Below are 26,274 nucleotides of genomic sequence, written 5' to 3'. Positions count from 1 at the left end.
CCAATGCTGACATGTCAAATGAAACGGCGCGTTTCATTGAAATGGAGATTTGCTGGGTGTATGAAGTGGGAAGCTGATTTGCTTTCATCAAATGTTGCGTCTGGAGCGGGAAGATTGCAACTCGAAATCCACATCTCCATCGCCATCGAAATCCTACTGTGGCTGAAACCATCACCATTGACTATCTCCTCCCCCATCTGAAACCATTGAAATTTCCTCCCTATATGAAAACTGAAATCATTAACCCTAACCCCTCTGCCCATCTGGAGACTGAAATCGCTAACCCCTCCCTAACCCATCGCAGCCCAAACCCTTCGTGTATCCTCGATTTTACTCTCTACAAGTTAGTTCGAAGTGCTTTCTTGCCTTGGTGAGGTTCCACTTCAAAAAGAAAGAAATTCTTATTCTTTACATTATTAATTTGGTGCAGTGGTGTGTATTGTAGCTTTTCTTCTCATAATTGCGAGAAATCTATAGCACCTTGAAGTTTCAATTTTTAATTTTTTTGAGCCTAGCTTGATGAATAACAACGATGCCACTTGGAGGTCAATAATGTGGTTGCCCAGATTTGAACTTGATGATTTGTGATTTTTTCAAATCAGCATAACAAAACTGTAAACAACTCCTCCCCATGGTGCAGCAAACCAATACCCAGAGTATTTTCACTTGGGAAATGCTAGTTGTCATTTTCGGGGTTGATCATGCTTCTGTAAGTTTGTGGGCCTGGATATCTTGCTAGTTTTTCTATGTGAAAACAGTTGGCAAGATAAAGCTAAAGAAGTAGCGTGTCTCTTAAGTATGCAATAGAAAATGTGTAACCTTGTAAATGTTTATAGGACCATGTATCCAGATGTTTCTTTTTTCAAATTTCTTTCCCCCTTTTGTTTTTAGTTTCAATTTTTACACCCCTTGTTTATTTCAAACCCGACAGTTTTAACTGCAAACCCATAGGATCTTGAACGGTATTTGGTTTTTGCAAGAGACTGTATTTGTATTTTCTTTGTTCTGGGATTTCAGAAGGGATTGCAGCAACATCTCAACCGTTATATATTCATAAATAAAATGTTTTAATTTGCATGCAGATGAGATGTTGCTGCCCTTGAGCAAGTTATAAAATAAGCACTCATTTGGTTTTCTGTCATATATACCTTCAATAAGCACTCATTTGTGAACTGACTTGAAAATTAAATATACATGCGTCCAGTTACTAGTTGAAGTTTCAGCTTGATAAAAATAAATGCATTATTTTTATGTTGATTAGAATCGCTATTGGTGATCTGTTTAACCTGGTCTGTTCAGCTGAATGGTTGTTGGTGGTGCTTAAAACAATCCATACTTGTCTGGAGCTGCAAAAAGGAATCTTTTCTTTAATCTTCTATATGCTGAAGGCAGCAGCTCAATGTTGCAGTTATGACGAGGATGCGCAGCATAGATCAATGGATGTACCAATAGGAAGTGATTTGATTCAAGTTTGAAGCACTATATGGACAAGGAAAGGTAAAAGAGAATTAGGATTGGGGCCACTAAAGATGACATAGTGATCTGCAATTTTAAGGAAAATATGACCATTTTTAGGAAGCTGCCAATAAGCTATTGGTTTACCAGAGTTTTGGTTAGTTTAGATTGTTAGAGGAGTTTTGGTTCTTCTTCTATTTAGGTCCTGACTTTGTGAAAGCTGTTTGATGTATCATCATTCGAGTAGTTCTTATGCTGTAAATTATTATATTTGTACAGGGTTGACACATTTGTAATAGTTGTCTTATTTCGGATAAATTGTATATAAATACCAAGTTGTATAGAGTAGATATTTTTTTAATGTATCAACTGTAATGGTACTTCTCAAGTGTTTTGGTTATGATGTACAAAAGGGATACTTGTAGGTTCATTAAATTAACCTTTGTAATAAAAAGTTGTGCAATGAAAACAGCTTGTGCACATGGTCTTGAAGAGATTCCATTGAAATGAGAAACAATAGTTCTTGAATTAAGTTCATAACTTGCAAATATTACAGCAAATGAAACACAAGTAAACAAATATTACAACAAATATTACAGGTCTCAAAAAGCCTAGTATGACTTTATCTCTAACAGAAAAGTTGCTTCCTTCCTTTTGACCCCAAGATTGTGGATTTGGGTGACTGTTGACCAGGTTGGACTTGCTCAAAAATAAAACTACCAATATGCATCATGTGCAACCTTCATCTAAGTAAGAAACCTGTGAAGTGGATACAACTGATAATTAACTACATGCATCATCTGTCAGCGTATTTTCATAAAGCAAGAGGTTGACTAATCCGGGCAGGTTCTCTAAAATAGCAACAGCCTAATGATTACTCCCATTGGAACAATCTGCTCCCCAATAATAAATTCCCAGACTTTTCAATGCATCATGATTTCAAATGGGGACAATTGTAGTCCACAGCTTCCAGAAACTTTTCTATGCTCCAAGGACGGTTTGAAATTTCAAGCTCCTTCAATAATGGAAGATTTGCAGCAGCCTCAATCCATGCATCATCAGAAATATTGAAGTAACAGGTAAAAGCTACTTTAAAGGATCTGAGCTCCCTTGAACTGTTAAAAAAGCAATAAAAAAGATAAAATAAATGAGCCACAACTACATAGAATGCGAATTGTATAAGAGAATAAAGTCGCAACGAAAAATTTTTATTGGTATGCATGTCATTGGGGCCTATATTTCTATGAGGTTCGATTAGGTGTCAATTCTGTCTATTTTTTTATCATACAGAAAATATTTTAAGAAATTAAACAAAGCCCAATGTGGAGTGTGTGGAGCACTGTCCAATACTCCAAAACATGAAATAATTTAATTCATCCCAACGCACAAAGCTTCCCACACTCAGGCACGTACTACTCAAAACAATCAATATAAGCAATAATTCATAAACTTCCATTCCCAGGAAAAAAGTGGAAAGGAAAGGAAAACAAAAGAAAGAACTTTATGCTATAAAATTGTATTGGCTCTGTTACCAATCAAAAATAAATTTTCACAGAAATAAGTCTCAATTAAATTCCTTTCAAAAGTAGAATCAGGCCTAGTTGATCGTAGTTTGTAGCACCTGCTATGTTTTACTTTATTAGTATCGCTAATTTACGCACGAAACAAACAGCAAATGAAGGAGGTGAAATTCCTAAGAAAAATCGCACTGAGGATTGAGTTAAGATCCTAATAAATTCAACTAATTTATTTTTATATTTTCCTGCTTTTCTTCTCATAGGAAACAAACAGAAAGCACCTATTTTTGTCGTAGGTGGAGGAGGACCAAAATCTATGTGGCGCCGCGCACCACGAGCTTCAAAATCTACGGGGTTTTGGTTCTGGATGCAGTTGTTTTTTTGTTATCCAGTGTTTTGGATCTAACAAGTACAATGTGTATATAGTGGAATTGTAGAGTAAAGAAGTAAGGGTCCAACCAACCAGATCTGACGATGGCGAGGAGTGGCGGTGGATCTGAGAGAAAGACATGACTGCCGGCGGAGGAGACCCAAGAAAACCCAGATCTGACATGAATGCCGGTGGTGAGTACGTAAATGTGGAGACTTGGGGGAAAAATGGTGGTGAAGACGAGAGAGACACCAATAATCAGTGACAATAGATAGTGCATAAAATGCCGGGGGGGGGGGGGTGGAAAGGAGCCTGCTGTTCGTGGGTTTGCGATGTCTTTGCGTCCAAGGTCTTTCTTCTCTTCGACCTTCTTCTCTTCCGAGAAATGGTCGTGCGGAGGAGGTGGTCGCGTAGAGGAGGTGGTGGGGCGGATGAGCTCATCGCGTGGAGGAGCTGAGGAACTGGTCGCGGAGGAGTTGAGGGACTGGTCGCAGAGAGTAGGTTGAAGACAAGCTGGGAGGGAAAAAATGGTAGAAAGAAGCATGCGAAAGAAGATTTCATTTGCCTCCGTTTTTTTTTTCTTTTTTTTTTTAATAATATTTCCGCTGCCACGTCATCAATGGTGCGCATTTTCGTCCGCGATCTGCTTGCATATAGAAGAACTCGCCAAATAATAACGTATGACATCTTTACAGGAGATAGAAACATAGTGTACATAAGAGTTGAGAAAGTTAGAACGTGACAATGTCAGAGAGAGTCAAATAAAGATGAAGTAGACTTGACGAGGAGTGCTCAATAATAACGTATGACTCACCAGAGAAGGAGCTTGAATCCATCCCAATTCATTGCCTGATACGTTAAAAGCACTCAATGACTTCTGTTGAAAATCTGGTATCTAACCATCAAAATGGTTATCCTCAAGCCTTAACTCCAAAAGCTTTGGCAAGGTTAAAGTTATTCTTCATAAAGCTTATAGTTCTCGAATTCGACAGTAACGCGAGCAAGTCCACATCAATGAAACCATTTAGTCTCATATTCTCGAGTCGTAAACCCTTAACTTTTCCTTTCCCACAATGAACACCAACCCAATTTACGTTATGCTCAGAACATGGTGTTGTTGAGCCATTCCAGTTGATTAATGCGTCATTGGGTTGAAGGGCGGCCTTGAACTTTAGGAGGGTTTCTGATTCTGATGCCTTAGAAGAAGAGACCACAAATATGAAAACGAAAGCTTAAATACAAATCACCAATTACTAACTAATTACACATATCTTGTTATAATTATAACATATTTAGCAAGCATTAATAACTAACCGATTCATCCATTGTATACATTTTCTAACAGAACAAAATATGTAGGATTTTCTAGAGGAAAAGTGATTAATAAAACTCTACCAATTTAACAATCTAGGCTCTTACATATTTATGTTTATGGTATTGATAATAAATTCAATCTTTTGGAATGAAACAGTATTGGGTTACTTACTTTGCATATCCTACATCAACATGACAGGGAGGGGGTGCTGCAGGAACAGTGGCATGTCTGCAGTTGCATCCATTAGATGTAGCAATGCATCCTCATCTAAAGAAGTGTAAAGAACTTATTGTCATTATAATTGAAGAAATGTTCTACAAAAGAAAAATAGTTCATACCTTTTTTTAAAAAAATTTTATTTAGATTTTGCACCTATCGAAATAACATCCTAGCTTCGCCACTACCTCTGCCACATACGATTAGCCACCAAGTAAGGCGTGATTAGATACAAGAGCTCCAGCAAGATAACCACAAAATGGCAGGCCAATTTGGTGATACTAATATAGAAGTCTTTCATTAGGCATTAGTACATAACCTTATGATTAGTAACCAGTAAGCAGGGATTATTATTTCCTCAAGAGTTCATTCTAATGTTGAGACGGGTACAAATGTATGATAATAATCTCATCCAGAGCTTTAGGACCTTTGATTTATGTCATTTCTCAAACCAAAAACTTTCAGCAATTACCCTGTATTTTGACAAATGCAGCTCAAGAAGATCAACAATTACAGTATGATGAAAAAGAAAATCAACAACAATTTAGATTCCCTTAACTTGCACAGACATTAATTAATTTCACCTCAATGCATGCGTTTGACAGAAATGTTAAGAAAATGAGCTCCACGCACATTACCTTTCTTCCCTCCACACATAAATTTGGTCATTAACTTCAGCCTTTTAATGGTGACCTTCTATTGCCTAGTATAACAACTCATCCAGCATCCTTTCCAATATGGGAAGACGTGATAGTCTCATAGAAAGCTGAAAAGGCGAAAAAGGGATAAGAAATCAGGTCCAATACAAATCCTATTTGGTTAACCCAAAAAGAATCCAAGAAAATTATAACTCTTTTTATGTAATGTTGTACAATTCTAACCTTGTTCAACTTACCTTTCTTATGGTCATTAGGTCTGTAAAACATAGTTTTCAAGGCACTTAAATTTCCCTTTAAATATCTGGTCTTGGTCTAAAAACATAGTCTTGGAGGCCTTTGAACATGTTTCAATATTCCTGGTGTATATATATGTACTGAAATTCCAGTAAAGTGGTCGAGGAGATTGCTGCAAATTCCACAAGCATCCTATGAATGCAAGTTTTGAGCTATTGCAAAACAATTCAAGATAGGTTCATTCTATGTTCACTTAAACTAAAAAATACATTTGAAAGAGTACTAATTTCCCATAAAAATGTTCTCTAAGATACATGGTATGTCAATGGATGCTTATTCACAAGTCACCATGAGATAATGCAATTGAAGTTCTAAACATGCTAATAGTGAAAGAATTTATTCCACAAACTTTTTTCGTATCTGGTTTTGATTGATAAATATGCATGCAATACTTCAAAACATGCCTTGAGCACTCATGCCTTATGGCGTCAAGTAATATGACATAATCATGCTTCTTTAAAGGAAAATCAATCTCTCTTCATTGTTGGAAGTACATTAGGCATACCAATAAGCCTTCTTCAAACATTTATTTTTTCATCCCCTTTCCTGTTCTAGATCATCAACTCCATAAGAAATCAAGGCTCTTACCTAAGAGGACTTTTATCAAAACCCGAGAAGAAAGCTAAAAATGTGAAAAGGGGATAAGAAATCAGGTCCAATTCAAATCCTATTGGGTTAACCCAAAAAGAATCCAAGAAAATTATAACTCCTTTTATGTAATGTTGTACAATTCTAACCTTGTTCAACTTACCCTTATGGTCCTTAGGTCTGTAAAACATAACTTTCAAGGCCCTTAAATCTCCATTTACAGATCTGGTCTTGGTCTAAAAACAGAGTCTTTGAGGCCTTGAACCCGTTTCAATATTCCTGGCGTATATATGTACTGAAATTCTAGTAAGGTGGTTGAGGAGAATGCTGCAAATTCCACAAGCATCCTGTGAATGCAAGGTTTGAACCATTGCAAAACAATTCGAGATAGGTTCATTATGTGTCACTAAAACTAAAAAATAACTTTAAAAGAGTACTAATTTCCAATGAAATTTTTTTCTAAGATACATGGAATATCAATGGATGCTTATTCACGAGTCACCCTGAGATAATGCAATTGAAGTTCTAAACATGCTAATAGTGAAAGGATTAATTCCACGAACTTTTCTCATATCTGGTTTTGATTGATAAATATGCATGAAATACTTTAAAACATGCCCTGAGCACTCATGCCTCATGACGTCAAGTAATATGACATAATCATGCTTCTTTAAAGGAAAATCAGCCTATCTTCATCGTTGGAAGTACATTAGGAATACCAATTAGCCTTCTTCAAACATTTATTTTTTTCATCCCTTTACTGTTTTAGATCATCGACACCATAATAGACCAACCAAAGATCACTTTAGAAGTGATTAAGGGCTCTTACCAAAGAGGACTTTTATCAAACCCGAGGAGAAAACCAAGAGTGGTAATTTTTAACAAAATTATCAATCAGGCTCTCAACTGATTAATACTATTCTAGATCATGAGAAAAATATGATTGAATTTATATCAAGAATTGTATCCCTTTCAATTGATATGAAGCAATAACAATAAATTGTTGAACGCATCAATAATTGGAGAAAAAATCAATCTTATAAATAATATTACTAATCTTTAATGAGGTTCATCCTTAACCTCAGTTGAAAATTTAGCTAGGCGTATCCATGAAAATAAATTCTAGAAAATGAACGTAAATAAATATCAAAGCAATATTTAAAATGAAACTAAAGAAAAATAAAAATTCCACTGCTATCAAAATGTAAAAGCTACAAGTCTGTTACCGTTAAAGTCTATTATGGTTATAGTTCTTTCCCAACGTTGATTCCTTCAGCAACTTTGATTCCTTTCTGAACTTCAATTGCTTCATTAAGATAAAGTTCAAATTTAAGTAAGAAAACTAAATATTTCAAGACCAAAAAAAAAAAAAGAATTAACACTACATAATTGTGATAATGCTTTATTTAATTTAGCAAACTTCTGTCCAATTCGGCTATCATCACATACCCAAGTGGAAGTTCTAAATCCAAATCTTCATTAATTAAATCATCATTAGCATCCTTGAATTTCCATAATGCTAGAGCTCGTTGAAGATCCCCGCCTCTTCTGTTGTGGGTTCCAAGTCATGCTCACCATCATCTCGCGCATATCTCTTTGAAAGTTGAATAGGATCAATGAAATTGTCATTCCCGTATATTAGATGGACTCCAGCACTTTTGAAAATTGCTTTCTCTGAATCACTTTCAAATGTAAACCTCATATTATTGTTCCCCTCCCTGTAACTTCTTGACAGAATCTCATGATCAATAGAATTTACAACTATGTATTGTAGCCATACACGATCATGTGGGTCCATTGAAGTCTGTAGCCGCATCTCATGATCAGTTCTAATCTGCTGGCCGTTTATTCTTATTCTGATGCCCAAAACACAAAACACAATGCCACGATCTGATGCCCAAAACACATGGACGCATTATGATCAATTTCTATTTCAATTGTTTTTATTTTTAACAAAATTATGAATAAAGCTATCAGCTGATTAAGATTATTCTAAATCATGATAAAAACATGATTGAACTATGTCAAGAATTTTATCCCTCTCAATTGAAAGCATCGATAATTGGTAAAAATCAATCTCATAAATAATATTACTAATTTTCAAGGAGGTTTCATTCTCAACCTTAGTTGAAAATTTAGCTAGGCTTGTTCATGAAATTAAATTCTAAAATATGAATGTAAATAAACATCAAAGCAGTATTTAAAACGAAACTAAAGAAGAATAAAAATTTCTCAAAATGTAAATATAGGCGCTGCAAGTCTGTTACCGTTGCGGTCAACTTTGATTCCTTCTGCAACTTCGATTCCTTTCTGAACTTCAATTCCTTCATTAATATGAACTTAAATTTAAGTAAGAAAAATAAATATTTCAAGACTAATAAAAATATAAGAATTAACATGACTACATAATTGTGATAATGTTTTATTTAATTTAGTAAAATTCTGCACAAATTCGGCTATTATCACTTACCCAAGTCGAAGTTCTAAATCCAAATCTTCAATAATTAAATCATCATTAGCATCCTTGAATTCCATAACTCTCGTGGTTGAAGATTGCAGCTTCTGTTGTGGGTTCCAATCGGGTTCCAAGTCATGCCTACCACCATCTCAGTATCTCTTTGAAAGTTGAATAGGATTAATGAAATTGTCATTCCCGTATATTAGATGGACTCCGACACTTTTTAAAATTGCTTTCTCTGAATCACTTTCAAATGTAAACCTCATATTATTGTTCCCCTCCCTGTAACTTCTTGATAGAATCTCATTAATAGAATTTCCAGCTATGTATTTTAGACATACATGATCATGTGGGTCCACTGAATCCCATAACCGCGTATCATCATTTTCAATCCACTGGCCATTTATTGAGATAGTAAAACCATACAAAGGCCATGCTGGAAGAGGTCCCACAACAAAACACAAAACTAATGCCACAATCTGATGCCCAAAACACATGGACGCATTATGATCAATTTCTATTTCAAAATAATTACCAAATGAAGTAGTCTCCTTGTAATACTTGAACCACTCTGGAATCCTACTTCCTGGATATATAATCCTACTTGAATCTTTCTCTCGAAAGCATTCCTATTAAACCGATTAGTATATGTTAGAAAATAAATATAAGCTATCAAATACAAAATAGAAAGAAGTTAGAGATCAAATAGATGAGGTATGTATACCTGAACCCATAATGGATCTGGCGCATGATTCCCTACATCCACTTCCACTTTATTGCATTCCGATAAGTTAATCCTTCTAAGCCATTTTAAGTCGGGTGTACCAAATGAAAATTCTGTCGATACCTGAGGAAAGTGTTCCAATAACACGCATCCTATAGCATCTACCTCTTCTATATTTGGTGGAAGGTGTAGAATTTCTTTAAGTTGCTTGCAGAATCTCAAATTAAGTTCAGACAATCCAACAAATCTTTCGATGCATGGAGGAAGGCTAACAATACCACTACCAGATAGATTTAAAGTCCTCAAATTGGATGAGAAATTATATGTCCGAGATAAATTATTTGATTCTGGTAAGAAATTCTTTAGGCTGGAACATCTTCTGGCATTTACCTCTTTTATATTTGGTGGAAGGCGTAGAATTTCTTCAAGTTGCTTGCAATCTCTCAAATCAAGTTCTAACAATCCAACAAATCCTTCGATGCATGGAGGAAGGCTAACAATACCACTACCAGATAGATTTAAAGTTTTCAAACTGGATGAGAAATTATATGTCCGAGATAAATTATTTGATTCCGGTAAGAAATTCTTTAGGCTGGAACATCCTCTAACATCTACCTCTTTTATATTTGGTGGAAGGCGTAGAATTTCTTCAATTTGCTTGCAGTCTCTCAAATCAAGTTCTAACAATCCAACAAATCCTTCGATGCATGGAGGAAGGCTAACAATACCACTACCAGATAGATTTAAAGTCCTCAAGCTGGATGAGAAATTATATGTCCGAGATAAATTATTTGATTCTGGTAAGAAACTCTTTAGGCTCCAACATCCACTGACATATACCTCTTCTATATTTGGTGGAAGGCGTAGTATTTCTTCAAGTTGCTTGCAGTCTCTCAAATCAAGTTCAGACAATCTAACAAATCCTTCGATGCATGGAGGAAGGCTAATAATACCACTACCAGATAGATTTAAAGTCCTCAAGCTGGATGAGAAATTATATGTCCGAGATAAATTATTTGATTCTGGTAAGAAACTCTTTAGGCTCCAACATCCACTGACATATACCTCTTCTATATTTGGTGGAAGGCGTAGTATTTCTTCAAGTTGCTTGCAGTCTCTCAAATCAAGTTCAGACAATCTAACAAATCCTTCGATGCATGGAGGAAGGCTAATAATACCACTACCAGATAGATTTAAAGTCCTCAAGCTGGATGAGAAATTATATGTCCGAGATAAATTATTTGATTCTGGTAAGAAACTCTTTAGGCTCCAACATCCACTGACATATACCTCTTCTATATTTGGTGGAAGGCATAGTATTTCTTCAAGTTGCTTGCAGTCTCTCAAATCAAGTTCAGACAATCTAACAAATCCTTCGATGCATGGAGGAAGGCTAACAATACCACTACCAGATAGATTTAAAGTTTTCAAACTGGATGAGAAATTATATGTCCGAGATAAATTATTTGATTATGGGAAGAAATTCTTTAGGCTGGAACATCCTCTGGCATTTACCTCTTTTATATTTGGTGGAAGGCGTAGAATTTCTTCAAGTTGCTTGCAGTCTCTCAAATCAAGTTCAGACAATCCAACAAATCCTTCGATGCATGGAGGAAGGCTAATAATACCACTACCAGATAGATTTAAAGTTTTTAAACTGGATGAGAAATTATATGTCCGAGATAAATTATTTGATTCTGGTAAGAAATTCTTTAGACTAGAACATCTTCTGGCATCTACCTCTTTTATATTTGGTGGAAGGCATAGAATTTCTTCAAGGTTTTTGCAGTCTCTCAAATCAAGTTCTAACAATCCAACAAATCCTTCGATGCATGGAGGAAGGCTAACAATACTACTACCAGATAGATTTAAAGTTTTCAAATTGGATGAGAAATTATATGTCCCAGATAAATTATTTGATTCTGGTAAGAAATTCTTTAGGCTGAAACATCCTCTAACATCTACCTCTTTATATTTGGTGGAAGGCGTAGAATTTCTTCAAGTTGCTTACAGTCTCTCAAATCAAGTTCTAACAATCCAACAAATCCTTCGATGCATGGAGGAAGGCTAACAATACCACTACTAGATAGATTTAAAGTTTTCAAATTGGATGAGAAATGATATGTCCAAGATAAATTATTTGATTCTGGTAAGAAATTCTTTAGGCTGGAACATCCTCTAACATCTACCTCTTTTATATTTGGTGGAAGGCGTAGAATTTCTTCAAGTTGCTTGCAGTCTCTCAAATCAAGTTCTAACAATCCAACAAATCCTTCGATGCATGGAGGAAGGCTAACAATACCACTACGAGATAGATTTAAAGTCCTCAAGCTGGATGAGAAATTATATGTCCGAGATAAATTATTTGATTCTGGAGGCTGCAATGGGAGCAATTCCATACTTGATGAAATTAGATTTTCATGTGTATATGGCGTGGATTGTCGATTATGCCCCACCTCCTCTACAAAATTTACAAAGTTTGGACAACATATGATTGTAACATCCACTAGACGTTCCAACTGAAAAATTTTGATTGGAAGACGCACAAGGCTTTCGCACCGTTCCAAATATAAGCTGTTGAGCCTAGTGAGGTATGTAATGGATGAAGGTAGCTCTTGTATTACGCAGCTTTCTAATTTGACCCATTCCAAATGTTCCATTTCACACTCAATTTCTGGAAAGTATTCAAGACTAGTACAACCGTCAAGTACAAGAAATTCTAGACATCTCAACTTGAAGCTTCTTGGCAACTTCTTTAGGTTGGAACAATAAGCAAAATTCAATTTAACAAGCTTATCCAAAAATCCAACAGAATCATGAACCTCAACTAAACTTTTACATTCACAAAAACATAACTTCTCTAGATTTGAGCAACTTGAAAGATCACATATATTTGTCAAGTATCGACAGCCATTGAGATTTATCTTTGTTAAGTTCTGTTTGAAAAGAAGAAAATAAAGGAAATGTATTAACAATTAAAGGACATTTGCAGCATACCTTAAAACTAAGACAGATCGACATGATATATTGAAAATAAAAATACTTACCTTAGATTGCAATCTCGTGCCTAAATCTCTAATATTGCTTCCTCCCATATACAAATGAATGAGTTTCTCTCCATGAAAATTAGATGGCAAAGAGAGCAAAGGACAATTGCGCCAATCAAGAACTCTTAACTCGTTAGAGAGATAATTCAATCCATCACAAATAAAGTCGCCATAGTTGTCATAGCAGGTTCTGACTTTTAATATTCTGAGTTTTTCCATTTTTGCAAACACATCAGAATCCAAACATATCCAGCTATCATTCCAAAGAGGAAAATTTATCAATATGCCTTCAATTTGCTCTGTTCCCTATTGAGAGAATGCACAAGTGTTCTATCAAAAATGAAAGATAAATTCTCTATAATTCAACACTACTTCCGCAAGTGTTCATGAACTATATATAAGTTGAACAAGCTACGATTACATGTATTTTTCTTACAATACGTGTACATCACTATTTCATTTATTAAGAAGGAAATAACAAACATAGGCCTCACCTTTCTTCATATGGTGTTTCTGTTTTAGATTTCAAAAGGAATAGCCTTATTTTTATCATTCAGATTTCCAGAAATGAGTATGTACGTTCAAATGTTAGAGTCATATATACTTCTTCCTTTTAATACGTATTACTCTGTTTAAAATACTAAAAAAGTATCAGATAATCATAGCATTTTACCTTTTTAGAAAAATGGAGAAAATGTGAATTGGCTTTCATGATTTTATTTGTACTTCTTTATTAAAATTATTTTATTTACAAAATTGGGAAAATATTTCATGTAGAGGGTACGTATGTGTCTATATAATAATTTATATGTATTTCTGGATCCATTTCTTTTAATTTAATAATAGCTTCAATTGAAAAATAAAAATAAAAAAGAACTCGGAAGTAGAATTATATTTCTTGGAAAAATCTTACCTTATTTTTTTCAAGTACTTCACGAACATCTTCAAAAAAGTATAATCTACTCCGCTTGCCAGGTTCTTCGGGTGATTCTTGTCGGACAATTTCTTTACCCATATCTTCTAGTAAGTCATGCATCCTCAAATATTGGCGACCAGTATAATCTTGATCAAATGTTATGAGACATTTATCATTGAGCTTTTTGATACCAGCATCGGCAAAGAAACCACAACCATTCAATACTTTAGCGACATAATCTCTTTTGCATCCTTTGAAGAAACATGCAATATCAAGAAAAATCTTTTTTGTATGATAATCTAATCCATCGTAACTTATTTTGAGTTTTCTGTCGATATTTTCTTCTGGAATCCTTTTGTACTTTTCCAATTCGCTTTTCCAAAAATTTCTATCTTCTCCATTTAGATTTGAACCAATCACTTTTAAGGCGAGTGGGAGGCCACTAGCATAATGTAGTGCATCCTTTATGAGATCTGCAAAACCATCAATTGGTTTGTCACTTTCGAAAGCATGCTTACAAAAGAGCTTAAGAGCTTCATGGTGATCCATTTCCTTCATACGATATTTGAAATGAACATGATGCTTAGTTAGTAAACCCTCATCCCTTGTTATTATGATGATTCGACTCCCAGAACCAAACCAATCGCATTTTCCACATAATTTTTCTAATTGGTCCAAACAATCAACATCATCAAGCACCAAAAGAATTCTTTTATGGCAAAGTCTATTCCTTATCAATTCGATTCCTTGATGATCATCATCAACCCTTGGTGACTCTCCTAGAATGTTAGAAAGAATTTTCTCTTGCAACTGTCCGAGACGGCCTTGATTTTGTTTTGAAGATTCTCTAACATCAGCAAGAAAACAACGGCCTTCAAACTTCTTAGCAATAAGGTTATACATCGCTTTTGCAATCGTTGTTTTACCAATTCCACCACTACCGAAAATCCCTATCATGCGTATGTCATTCTCCTCAATACATAATAGCTCATTAATAACTTCTACATGAGACTGTATTCCCACCGGATACTCGGCCACATGCAAGTCAAAACGATTTGGTAAGGTTGTTGAGACCTCTTGAACAATCTTCTGGATAAACTCATATTCGTCCCTACCAAAGCAAAAAGATTTAAAGAAGATTCATGAATTTCACTTACTCAACTTAAAAGACATGAGAACATGATTTAGGCACAATTTTATTCTCATGTTATAAATGACGTTATTGGCAGGGTATAAGTTATGCACTAAATGCAGGAAAATGAACCCTACCATTTGAAATAGATATATGGTAGATACAATTTTAGGTTGTTCTAGTTTTGCATACTTTATTTAAAAAAAAGTGAAGTCCGCTATTAAAAAAATAAATTTTTTTTTTTTATATAAATCTCAAACTTATCTAATTTTTTTTTCAAAATGAGTGCACATGTTCTGAACTAACAACAGTTATAAACATATGAATTTTTTTTGAAAGTGTAACAATTCGCATGGCTAGCTGTATAAGTACCATACCAAAACTATCATCATAAGTGCTGAATCTGCTGATTGAAGAAGGTGCAGATCAGATGTTCTTTATCAAATTGAAGACTTAAAAAAAGGTGAAAGAAATGGAATTTTGAAAATAGTGGAGAAGCAAAGCCATGTATGTTGTCATCCACTGTCGCCTTCCTCCCCCTCTCGTGACCTTTGTGCACCGCTCTGCCTAGTGCCTACCGACTACGCCCACAAACGCACACGTAGCCGAGTGTCATCCCTTCTCTGCCACCCCTAGCTGCCGCCCACCTCCATCAATCACAAACGAGAACTATGTTGCTCGTGAAGTGGTTTCTAGTTCTATAACTAGCATGAGCCACCTCCCCCTCCGACCACCTCTCTCTTCTCTCCCTCGGCTTCTCGTTGTCTCTCTATCTCCCTCTCATCTCTCGGTCTCAACTCTCCCCCCTCAGATTTCTCTTATCTCTCTGTTTTGTTCCATCTGCTGCCACTATCCTCCATGCCTCGACACCGCATCTCCAGTAATCCTCTCTCTCCATCTCTCTCGATCGTCGCTCTCTGCGCCTCTCTCTCTGTAACACGAAACCCGGGTTCAAAAACCCTATCTGCTTCCACCTCGCCGTTCCATGTCAGCCAGATGCCAGCCACGGTGAGCCCTTACTCTCTGTGTTTTCACACTCACTCACTCTCTCACTCGCTCTCTCATTCTCTCTTTCTGTCTCTGCCTGTCTGTCTCTCTCTGAAATTTTCCACCCACCGACCACCCCACTACCTCTCATCAGCGTACTTCTCCTCCTTCTGCCGTCTCTCACTTTCCCTCCTTTCGCCTCTGTCTCCGTCACTCTCTGTCCCTCTCACTCTCTCTGTCTCCGTCACACTCTCTCAGGCGGACAACTACCCACCTCCGCCATCCCTCCTCACTCTCTCTCTCACCCTCTCGGTTTCTCCTCTCTTTCTCTCTCCCTCTCTAGCTCCGCAACACACATAATCTGTTTCTTTCTACCTGAGACCCACCACAACCATTCAAGAGACCACTGCGCCCTCAGCTGACGGGACGGGAATGACCACAGGAAGCAGCAGAGCTCGGGACGCCAATGATCATCCAGAGATTCTCCCCTTCGTGTGTAAGTGGCTCTCGGACCAACGTTGAAAATAATTTGTGATGTAAATTGTGAATTATGATAAGTGAAATTCGAATAATTCATCACTTATCATCTCCAATTACCTCGCATCACTCTTCTTTTAATTTTTTTTTTTTCAAACAAGCATGTGGTGAATGGATTACTAGGAAAACAACTCAATTAATCAAGAATAAAATAAATAAATAAAATATGTGAAGTGTGTGTTGTGGATGCACATGAAATTTTGTCTTGTGGTTGTGGTCGAGTGCCCTGAGAAGTATTTGGATGAATTGTGTAAATTAGATGTGGGCGCGTGCCTCGTGGAGTGTTGGAAGAATTCTGTCCAATTGTTCATTTTGCTTCGTAAGTGTTGTGGTGTTTTCTATAAATCTTGTTATTGTCATGTCTTATTGAGGGGATTTTTTTTTTCTCGTTCACACTGTTGTTCAGTTAGGAGTATTGGAATTTCTGATTATGGTACGGATTTACAACTTGTGAATGTGTGTCGGAAATTTCCCTCCCTTCTACTAAATTACAACTTCTCAATATATATATATATATTATTGTCAAAGGATGTGTGATTGAGCTGAAATATTGCACATTTTAGCTATTTAAAACCAATGTATTTTAAATTCATCATGACATTATTATTGGTTTTAAATAGAAAAATGGTTAAAATGAATAAATCAAAGTTGTGATTTTAATTGATTAAAAGCATGAATTTCTGCTTGAATTCTACCAACTATTGATTACTGTGCATTCTGATCTGTTCCTCTAGAATTGAGAAACAAAATAAACTGAACTAGGTCGATATTGGAATGGCTTCACATGTCTTCATTTTCGTGATCACAGTTCATTGGACACATATTTTTGCTCTTTGTGCATGAGTTATGAGTTCACATACTTCAAATATATGTATATTTTGTTTATCTTGCATGTTTGGTTATGTCTTTCTCTTCTATTGATTCTCTACTTTTCATTTCCATTTGTTCATGCAATGCCTATTCCAGGCCTTTGTTCTACAACAAAAAGGTGATTTAATGAAGATATCATGGATCCAAGCATATATGGTGATGAATATAGGCTTAGAGCTTCAAGAGACCATTTTAATCAAATCCAACAAGGAGTAGCTCAAGTGAAACCGAAACTATATGAAGAAAAAGGCTGCTGCTCTCCACCAATAACATTAAAAAAGTCATAAAAGGCTGCTTCCTTTCCATTGAATTAAACAAAAACCGAAATGAAGGAAGAAAGAAAGAAAACATGTGACAAATTGAAGAGATGCCGTGCTTGAATCTTGAAGAGAAGTCGGCTGAAATGAATTGTAGTTGGGGGAATGAATTGAATTAGTTTGGACCGGTCAAAGCAGTAGGTGAATGAAGGAACATGTGCTGAAATTGAAATAACAAATTGAAGAAACCGTGCAAGAGTTAGGCAAGAGTTAGGCAAGAAGTTAGGCATGTTGGACTTGGTTGTTTGGTTTGAATTAATAAACCAATTGAATAAAATAAAGAAAGAGGAATGCAATGGAAGACACGGCAATTGAAGAGGAATGCAATGCAAGACACAAAATAAAGAAAGAGGAATGCAAGTGGCCGAAATTGAGTGTGAAAGCAAGATTGAAGACTTGGTTGTTGGGTGTGAATGCAAAACCAATTGAATGAGAGATGAAGTAGCCAAGATGTTTGGCTATAAAATGAGGTGCACACCGAAGCTTTAGAAAAAAAAGAGATGGGAGGACAACTCAATCTTAGAAAAACACTTGTCAACACACACAATTTTCTGTTATGTACTTGAAAGAATTAGCTCCTTTTTGTTTTAAGAAATTTTGTTTCTCCTTTTAGTTTTAAAGCTTTGTTGTTTTAGCATTTTTTAGTGTATTAATATTTGTTCTAGAATTGTATTTCATTAAGTGTAATACCTTAATTTCCATTAAGTTATTAGTTTGTTTCATTACTAGTTTGTTTCATACAATAAAAGAAATTGTTTTAGAAGTTTTTAATCAAGTGTGCTATTTTGTTTCATAAAGAATTGCTTTAGAAGTTCTCATTAATTGTGTAACCTTAATTTATTGCAAGAAAGGTTTGGTTTTAAGCTTTTGTTTTTGTTTTTTAATTTTTCTGAAACATCATATATGAGAAATTGTTCCTTTTCATTTCGAATTTCAATTGAATCGTGAAAGGACGTTTTCGTTTAGACTTTTCGTTCCCTATTTTATTTAACTTCAGTTTAAAGTTTATAGAATACTTTTGAGTTTCTGTTTACTTATTTCGTGTTATTTATTTTTCTTACTTCTTTAAGTTTTCATTTAATAGTGATTACAACTGTTATGTGTTATTTTGAGAATTCATGATTTAATTACAAAGATAAATTCTAGAATCTTGGTTTTGGGTATTTTAAATTTTCCGTTCATGTTTTGTCAATTACTTTCTAATTTAGTTTAATGCTTAATTTAGTTTTATTAATTTTTGAGTTTAATTTATTAGTCCTTTACATTCCAATCCAACAAACAAAAAAATTCAAAAGACATGAATCTAGTCCATGACTAGTACCCTTTTCCATCCATTGCATATACCATCATTTTATTTTCTCTTTGTGAAGTTTTTCACATTTTTTTCAACGAGTTTAATTTTAAGCAACTTTCCCTGAGGAGACGATCTAGGAATTTATTCCTAATTATTACACGACATCCTCCTGCACTTGGGATAGCATTAGTGCTACTCATTTTTGAGTGAGTCAATGTAATCAGATCAAAACTAAAAAAATATATGAATAGATGAGAGGGATAAAGGTAGTTGAAATTACTCGTTGATCTTCAAAGGAAAACTGCATAGCCCGGCAGTTTGATTTAAGGCAGTCTTCCACCTCTGAACTTTAGCATCATCGAACTTTTCTTCATGTTTAGCGAACGCTGCTTCAAAACTTTCTTTTTGTTGTAGTACTGTCGATGGCTCGACTTTGTAATACACTGCTAGAACCTTCTGTTGCTTTGATTCTTTACACTCTAGGATCTTCAACAGCTCATCCAAACACCACGTAGATGACGCATAATTTTCAGAAAATATTACGATCGAAATCTTTGACTCTTCAATGGCGTTTGAAAGTGCCGGTGAGATTTTTTCACCTTTTCTCAGCTCCTTGTCATCTTTAAAAGTGTTGATTCCATTTCAAATCAAAGCATGATAAAGATGACTAGTAAAATTATTGCGAATATCCTCTCCGCAAAAGCTTAAGAATACATCGTGATTTGATTGCGAGGTTAAAAAAGGAGAATTGGAGGAGGAAGGAGAGGAAAAGACTTCCAGGAATGCGATGGAAGAAGTCATTATGAATGTAAAGTAAAATTAATTGGAGATGGATCAGGGAAGATGATGGAGCTCCTTATATAAGTCTCGTTGCATGAGAAGGAACTTCCTGGCAACTTCCGCGTTGCATCATAAAAAGTTGTCGTCTTTCTGCCAAGCTTCTTACCCGTCGGTGGGAAAAATTATTATTTGTTATAAATTTCAATGGGAATATATAACCTCTTTTTTATTGTTATATTTCTCTTGGTGTTTAAAGTTGAAATTTGATCAGTATTTTATTTTATTTAAAAGCTTTTAAGAAAAAAATTTATAAATTATATTTTTACAATTTGGCATTATGTTAACATAAAAAAGCGAGCCCTCACTTTGCTTTTTTAAAAAGGTTTTACGCTTATTTGATAAAATGAAAAGTGCTTTTAAATCGTAGAAAATTTTAAAAAAATTGAATTTTTTTCTTATTTTTTCCTCTCCCTCCCTCTTTTTATTTTTATTTTTTTTATTTTTATTTGAGAAAACAACATACCAAAAAAATTTCCTTTTTTTTCTAGATCAAAATTAAATTCATTTACTGCAAAAAATTAAAAAAATATATATAGTTAAGATATAAATCCCATAATAATAAAGTTTACTAACTAAAATATATAATTTTTTGTTGTATATGAAACTATATAGTATCTTTTACTTTAGTTTTAATTTAATAAAATTTTAATTTATCACATCAAATCATATTAATTTATAAGTGGAGATTTTTTTTTTTTATAAACTTAGAAATTCAAATAAATATAATGTCCAAGAAAAAAAAAAAAGTCCAAGAAAGAATATCATGATATCTTAGACATTAGAGGTCTCTCCCACCACACCAAATCCTCCTTATCTTTGTGTTGCAGGTTGGTAGTGTGATGACCCGCTTTTAAGTGTATTTTCGCTGAAATAATTGTTTTTATTTTAATTAATATATCAGATATTTTATTTTATTTTAATTGTGTTTTTAAAGTCGGTTTTTAATTTATTTTAATTTATTTGAGGTTGTGTTTTATTTCTTTTAGTTGTTTTTGTGGTTTTAATCTTTTTGGCGGTTTGTTTCTTTTTCCCGGAGTGAGGACTGGACCTCATTTCTTTTCACATCTTTTTTCTTTTTCCCTTTTTCCTTTTTTCTTTTTCCCTTCTTTTCTTTTTTCTTCTTTTTCTTTTTTCTCTTTCTTTTCTCTCTCCTCTCTCCCGCTCGACCCGGTCACCCCCCCCGTGCTCTCTCTCTCTTCTCTCTCTCTCCCTACGCCGGCGTCACCTTCCCTAAGCCCTACCGCCGCCGTCCGGCCACCGTTCGGCCTCCCACCGGTCCCATTCTCTTCCTCTCCTTCCGGTCTACCTTCCCTCCAAAACCCACCCCCAACCGGCCGGCCATTTGGCCGGAAAAAGCTTCCAAAGGGCGCACGGATTTTGCTCCGATCCGCCGCCGTCGCTCCACCTCCGGCCACCATTTCTTCACCACTTCATCACCGACTCCTTGCCGTCCTAACCCACCTATTTCCGGCCTCCAATGACCACCGGAACAGCTCCTACGAGCTTAGTTTCCGTTTTGGGTAATCCGGCCATTTCCGGCCATTCCGCCGCCACCCACGGCCGTCCGTCACTTCCAATAGCTTCACAACCATCCCTAGACCATTCCCTATCAATTTCGTGACCTAGTTTGTTCCCGTTCAAAAGTGGGTTTTTCGGACCCACGGCCACAGTGAATTTTCACTGTGACGTTGCTGTTTTTCCGCCGTTTGCAACGCCTCGTGTTTTCTAAAATTGCCGTATAGCGCTGTAAGTATTTTCCAAACCCTATTTTCAGATTTTAATATATATTGCTCATTCAATTATTTACTGTTGTTGGTTGTTGATTCCGGACTGAGTCCGAGGAGTTTCGGGGGTCGGATGGATGGAGGACGGAGTTGCTTGTTTATTTGATTTATGATTGTTGGATTATTTTATTGTGCATTGTTATGGCATTACATGGTGCATGCACGTGTGTTGTGGGTTTATGAGAAAAGCCTGTGTTTTGGCGTGAGTGTGTTGCGGGTGCGTGTGTATCACGAGCCCAAGCCGGGATGGGTTATTATCTCGGTGGAGCTCCTCTGGTCACTCGGGAGCGGAATAAACTGAGTGATGTCCCCTGAGTTATCGAAAGCGATAATGGGAGCGGGACTAGGGGGTGCTTGGCTACGAACGCGCCGGGCGCGGAACCGGGCATCGGCCTACTCACCGACTCCGTGGCCCTTCGCTGGCGAGGGCTAGAGGATGCTTGGCTACGCACGCGCGGGGCGCGGAACTGGGCATCGCTCGTTGGGTGTCACATGCGTGGCGGTACTCTGCGGTGTGACACTGGAGCCAGGGTGTGCGGATGACCCCTAGGGGAGGTCATGGTGCATACGGTTAAAATTGGATAATGGTTTGAGATGTCATATGTGTCTTTTGGCGTGCGTGGAAAACTTGTGTTTTACGGGTTTGTGCATTGGGCATGTTTCATGCATCTTGTTTGAGTTATATGTGTTTTTATCTGGTAGTGTTTGGGTTTTACTTACCTGCGGTACCATTCGTGGTTCCGTAGCTTTTGGTGCAGGAGATGAGGTTGAGGAGGAAGAGGCTGAGCCCGAGGATGCGGCTCCGCCGGGTTGCTGATGTTATCTTTTTATTTGTTTAAAACTGTATTTGTGGTATATGTAATATTTTGTCTATGTACGTTTTAAACAGCTTGTATTATGTTAAGAAAAATTCTGGTACTTAGTTATGACTATCTTATCCGCTGCGTGTTTCTCTGTACACTTTTGCCGCCTTGCACACACTCGGCACCCGTCGTTGGGGTGGTGACCCGGGTTGTCACCATCCGGACGTCTCAATTTCCCCCTGTTCGGGCGTGGGGATTTTGGGGGCGTCACAGGTGGTATCAGAGCGGTTTGGCTCTGGGTAAAACCAAAAGTCCCGTAGGTAGTACCAGAATGTTTTTAAAGTTGTGTTTTAAAATTATGTTAAGTATAGTTGTTTTATTTGTTTTATTTGTTTATGTTTGGTTGCTTGTTTTATTTAGTTATGTTTTGGCATGCGGGTTTCTTTTGTTTCTCGCTGCGTGGTGCTGTTTTTGTTTTGTTGGTTTTATGATGGTTTTTGTTTGTTTTCTTAAAGGAGGGTCAAGAGTGGTGTTGGGACAGGAATATGGGGAGACCAGGTAGACCAAGGAAAAATACTCAGGAACCGCAAGACAATACATCCAGGGATGACTCCATAGCCGAAGCAATTCGGCAGATGACGGAGTTCATGCAACAGAATATTAGGCCACAACAGGCAGGGCCTTGGCCACCACAAGGACCTTGGCCACCACAAGGGGGTCCTTGGCCACCATCAGGAGGGCCCTATCCACCGTCAGGAGAGCCTTGTCCGCCACAGGGAGTGTATTGGCCACAATCAGGAGGTCCCTGGCCATATCAGGGAGGGCCTTGGATGTATCAAGGAGGGTCCAGTAGCACGGTGCAAGCTGGGTGCACCTATGAGCGCTTCTTGGCGCATAGGACTCCACACTTCAATGGGAATGAGGATCCACTTCAGGCTGGGAAATGGATCAAAGATTTGGAGAAGACTTTTGAGGTGAGTGGGTGCACTGAAGCACAACAAGTACTCTATGCCAGCTACCTCTTACAAGGTATCGCTTCTGATTGGTGGGATACCAAGAGGGTGATGTTGGAAGCTGAACTGGGATCTTTCGCTGCGGTGACCTGGCAGCGTTTCAAGAAGGAGTTCAATGACCGCTTCTTTCCCGCATCGGTAAGGAAGCAAAAGGCAAGAGAATTCTCTAATCTGGTCCAAGGGGGCGCAACAGTGGAACAATACGCCCGGAGGTTCATAGAACTTGAGCGGTTTGCTCCTCATCTTGTTGCCACAGAGGAGCTGCGAGCTGAGCGTTTTCAGGAGGGACTACGCCCTGATATACGCCGATTGGTGGTCAGCCATCGGATATCCACTTTTCAGGAGTTAGTGGATGTGGCCACCCTTATAGAGCGGGAAAATAATCTGTGTATGGGATCCCCTTCAGGGCAAAAGAGGCGGAGTTTTTCTGGTGAAGGAAGCAGCTCGGGTTCGCCTCAGAAGTTTGTTCAGCGGACTGGAACCCGATCTCAAGCATCCTCCAGTGTTCGCATGGGAGGACGTATGCCTGTTTGTGGGGTTTGTAATAGAGCTCATGAGGGCGAGTGTCGCACGAGTAGCGGACCCCAGTGTTATCGGTGCGGTCAAGTGGGACATATAGTTCGGGATTGCCCCGTCAGAGCTCAAGGAAGCCGTGGAGGTAGACACGGTGGAAGAACCAACCCGAGACAAGCAGTGCAAGCCCGGGTTTATGCTGTCACGCCCGGAGAGGTGGACGATGAGGCACCAGCGACCCATGATGCTGGAGTAATCACAGGTATGGATTAATTTAATCTTTTAAGTTGGATTTATTTTTGGTGCATTTGGTTTCTTCGCTGTTTTTTTTTGGATTTTATGGGTTGTGTGTTTGGTTCAGGAAGAGTTCGTTTGTATGAGTTTTATGCTTGTACCTTGTTTGATTCTGGTGCTTCACGATCGTTTGTGTCTTCCACATTTGCTCGGGTGTGTAATTTGGTCACGGAACCGTTGCCGAAGGCTATGGTAGTGGCGCTGCCCGACGGCGAGATGGTGTGGTGTTCCAAGGTTGCTTTGGGATGCCCGTTAAATTTTGAGGGAAGATTTTTGGATGCTGATCTGGTGGTATTCAAGCTGTTGGGTTTTGATATCATCCTCGGGATGGATTGGCTATACCGATATTCTGCGACTATTAATTGCAGAAGTCGGACAATTAGCTTTCAGCTTCCGGATGGTGATTGTCTGGAATTTGCGGGGAGTAGATTAAAAGAAAAGCCGATGATTATATCGGCGATACAGGCAAGAAGAGAGATTGCATGGGGAGCGGATGCATTCTTGGTCCAGATGGTGTCCACGCCGTCTGAGAAGAAGTCCTTGGCAGACATTCCAGTTGTGGAAGAGTTCCCCGATGTGTTTGTGGATGACTTGCCCGGACTACCCCCCGTGCGAGAGATGGAGTTTGTTATAGACTTGGAACCTGGAGCGGCTCCTGTGCATAAGGCTCCTTACCGCATGGCACCGGCTGAATTGAAAGAGTTGAAGACTCAGTTGCAAGAATTAGTAGAGAAGGGGTTTATTCAGCCTAGTACGTCGCCGTGGGGTGCTCCAGTTTTATTTGTTAAAAAGAAAGATGGAACCCTTCGTATGTGCATTGACTATAGGGAGTTGAACAAGGTGACCATCAAAAATAAATACCCTCTCCCGCGGATTGATGACTTGTTTGACCAACTTCAAGGAGCAGCGGTGTTCTCAAAAATTGATCTGAGGTCAGGATACTACCAGCTGAGAATCAGAGAGCAGGATGTGCCGAAAACTGCCTTCAGGTCGAGGTATGGACACTATGAATTTAAAGTGATGCCGTTTGGGCTAGCTAATGCTCCTGCCGCTTTCATGGATTTGATGAATCGGGTGTTCCAACCTTATCTGGATTCCTTCGTGGTAGTATTTATTGATGATATACTGATTTATTCCCGAGATATTGAAGAGCATGTGTATCATCTTAGTCTGGTACTTGAGAAATTGAGAGAGCACCAGTTGTACGCCAAGCTCAGCAAGTGTGAGTTCTGGTTGGAAGAAGTTAAATTTCTTGGGCATGTAATTTCCCAGGGTGGAGTGGCAGTTGATCCCAGTAAGGTAGAAGCCATTTTGTCATGGCCACGCCCAACTACAGTACGCGAGATCAGGAGTTTCTTGGGGCTCGCCGGTTACTACCGAAGGTTTGTAGAGGGTTTTGCTCGCTTATCCGGACCTCTCACAGCTTTGACTCGGAAGAATACAGAATTTGTTTGGTCAGAGAAATGTGAGAGAAGCTTCCAGGAATTGAAGAACAGGCTGACGACGGCACCAGTGTTAGCACTCCCAGAACCGCATAAGCCGTTTGTAGTCTTCAGCGATGCGTCTAAGTTCGGTTTGGGTTGTGTCCTTATGCAGGAAGGACGGGTTGTAGCCTATGCATCTCGTCAGCTTAAGGACCATGAGAAGAATTATCCGACGCATGATCTAGAGTTGGCTGCGATCGTTTTTGCACTCAAGATCTGGCGGCATTTCTTGTATGGGGAAGCTTGTGAGGTATTTACTGATCATAAGAGCTTGAAGCATTTGTTTTCCCAGAAAAATTTGAATATGAGGCAGAGGCGTTGGCTAGAGCTAATCAGTGACTATCAGTGTGAGATCAAGTATCATCCGGGGAAGGCTAACATAGTTGCTGATGCTTTGAGTCGGAAGTCTCATTTGGAGGATGAAGCCGAACCGTCAGAAATGGATTCGTTACTTTATGGGATGAGAAGGCTCCTTATAGAGAGTTCGCAGCAAGTAGAGATTTTGTCTTCGGTTCTGGACATTCGGGTAACCGATTTTGAAGAATTGAAAGTTCTCCAAAGAAAGGATCCGAAGCTGCTGAACATCAGGAAAAGAGTCCGAAAATCTCGAGGGCCGTTGCACTATAGCATGGATAGTGATGGGGTACTTCGGTTCCGAGATCGCAGAGTGATCCCGAAGGACGCAGATTTCAAAGAACGAATCATGGCGGAAGCTCATGCGGCCCCGTATTCAGTTCATCCCGGCAGTACAAAGATGTATCGAGACTTGAAGAAAGATTACTGGTGGGATGGAATGAAGAAGGACGTTGCCTTATATGTGGAGAAATGCCACACGTGTCGTCAGGTA

General features: G+C 37.9%; 2 protein-coding genes and 1 long non-coding RNA gene across 4 annotated transcripts; 1 reads left to right on the top strand and 2 right to left on the bottom strand.

The window, feature by feature from the left end:
* Nucleotides 1-1,835, top strand: LOC122297090. The gene is made up of 2 exons (XR_006238649.1): nucleotides 1-370; nucleotides 1,300-1,835. It is a non-coding gene; the product is annotated as an uncharacterized LOC122297090 (long non-coding RNA).
* Nucleotides 1,836-1,956: 121 nt separating this feature from the next.
* Nucleotides 1,957-8,899, bottom strand: LOC122297081. 2 transcript variants are annotated; one of them, XR_006238634.1, is made up of 8 exons: nucleotides 8,885-8,899; nucleotides 7,864-8,738; nucleotides 7,641-7,720; nucleotides 5,769-5,938; nucleotides 5,512-5,639; nucleotides 4,829-4,924; nucleotides 4,157-4,531; nucleotides 1,957-2,570 (listed from the first exon to the last, which is right to left on the bottom strand). XR_006238634.1 is itself a non-coding variant. In XM_043106980.1 (2 exons), the coding sequence occupies exons 1-2, from the start codon at nucleotides 3,884-3,886 to the stop codon at nucleotides 2,542-2,544; spliced, it is 480 nt and encodes a 159-aa protein (XP_042962914.1). In that variant the 5' UTR covers nucleotides 3,887-4,021; the 3' UTR covers nucleotides 1,957-2,541. The 2 variants fall into 2 exon arrangements, 1 of the variants encoding a protein (XP_042962914.1); XM_043106980.1 differs by lacking the exons at nucleotides 4,157-4,531; nucleotides 4,829-4,924; nucleotides 5,512-5,639; ... (2 more) ...; nucleotides 7,864-8,738; nucleotides 8,885-8,899 and adding an exon at nucleotides 3,436-4,021.
* A 122-nt stretch (nucleotides 8,900-9,021) lies between these two features.
* On the bottom strand, nucleotides 9,022-12,862 carry LOC122296946 (putative disease resistance protein At4g19050). Its single transcript, XM_043106741.1, has 5 exons — nucleotides 12,644-12,862; nucleotides 11,562-12,532; nucleotides 11,112-11,448; nucleotides 9,597-11,060; nucleotides 9,022-9,501 (listed from the first exon to the last, which is right to left on the bottom strand). Exons 1-5 carry the CDS (start codon nucleotides 12,860-12,862, stop codon nucleotides 9,022-9,024), a joined length of 3,471 nt encoding a protein of 1,156 aa, XP_042962675.1.
* Nucleotides 12,863-26,274: the final 13,412 nt, after the last annotated feature.

The sequence above is a fragment of the Carya illinoinensis genome, chromosome 15 (genome assembly GCF_018687715.1).
Source record: "Carya illinoinensis cultivar Pawnee chromosome 15, C.illinoinensisPawnee_v1, whole genome shotgun sequence".
Taxonomy (NCBI): Eukaryota; Viridiplantae; Streptophyta; class Magnoliopsida; order Fagales; family Juglandaceae; genus Carya; species Carya illinoinensis.
This window is presented reverse-complemented; position numbering and strand designations above follow the sequence as displayed.

Excerpts from the sequence above, each read along its gene's own strand:
- LOC122297081 (XM_043106980.1), bottom strand. The coding sequence starts at position 3,886 with ATGCTTCTTTCTACCATTTTTTCCCTCCCAGCTTGTCTTCAACCTACT. Across the intron at positions 2,571-3,435 it reads CCTCGCCATCGTCAGATCTG|TTCAAGGGAGCTCAGATCCT; the intron begins GTTGGTTGGACC and ends CTTTTTTAACAG.
- LOC122296946 (XM_043106741.1), bottom strand. The coding sequence starts at position 12,862 with ATGGAAAAACTCAGAATATTAAAAGTCAGAACCTGCTATGACAACTAT. Across the intron at positions 12,533-12,643 it reads GCACGAGATTGCAATCTAAG|AACTTAACAAAGATAAATCT; the intron begins GTAAGTATTTTT and ends CTTTTCAAACAG. Across the intron at positions 9,502-9,596 it reads CAGATCCATTATGGGTTCAG|GAATGCTTTCGAGAGAAAGA; the intron begins GTATACATACCT and ends TCGGTTTAATAG.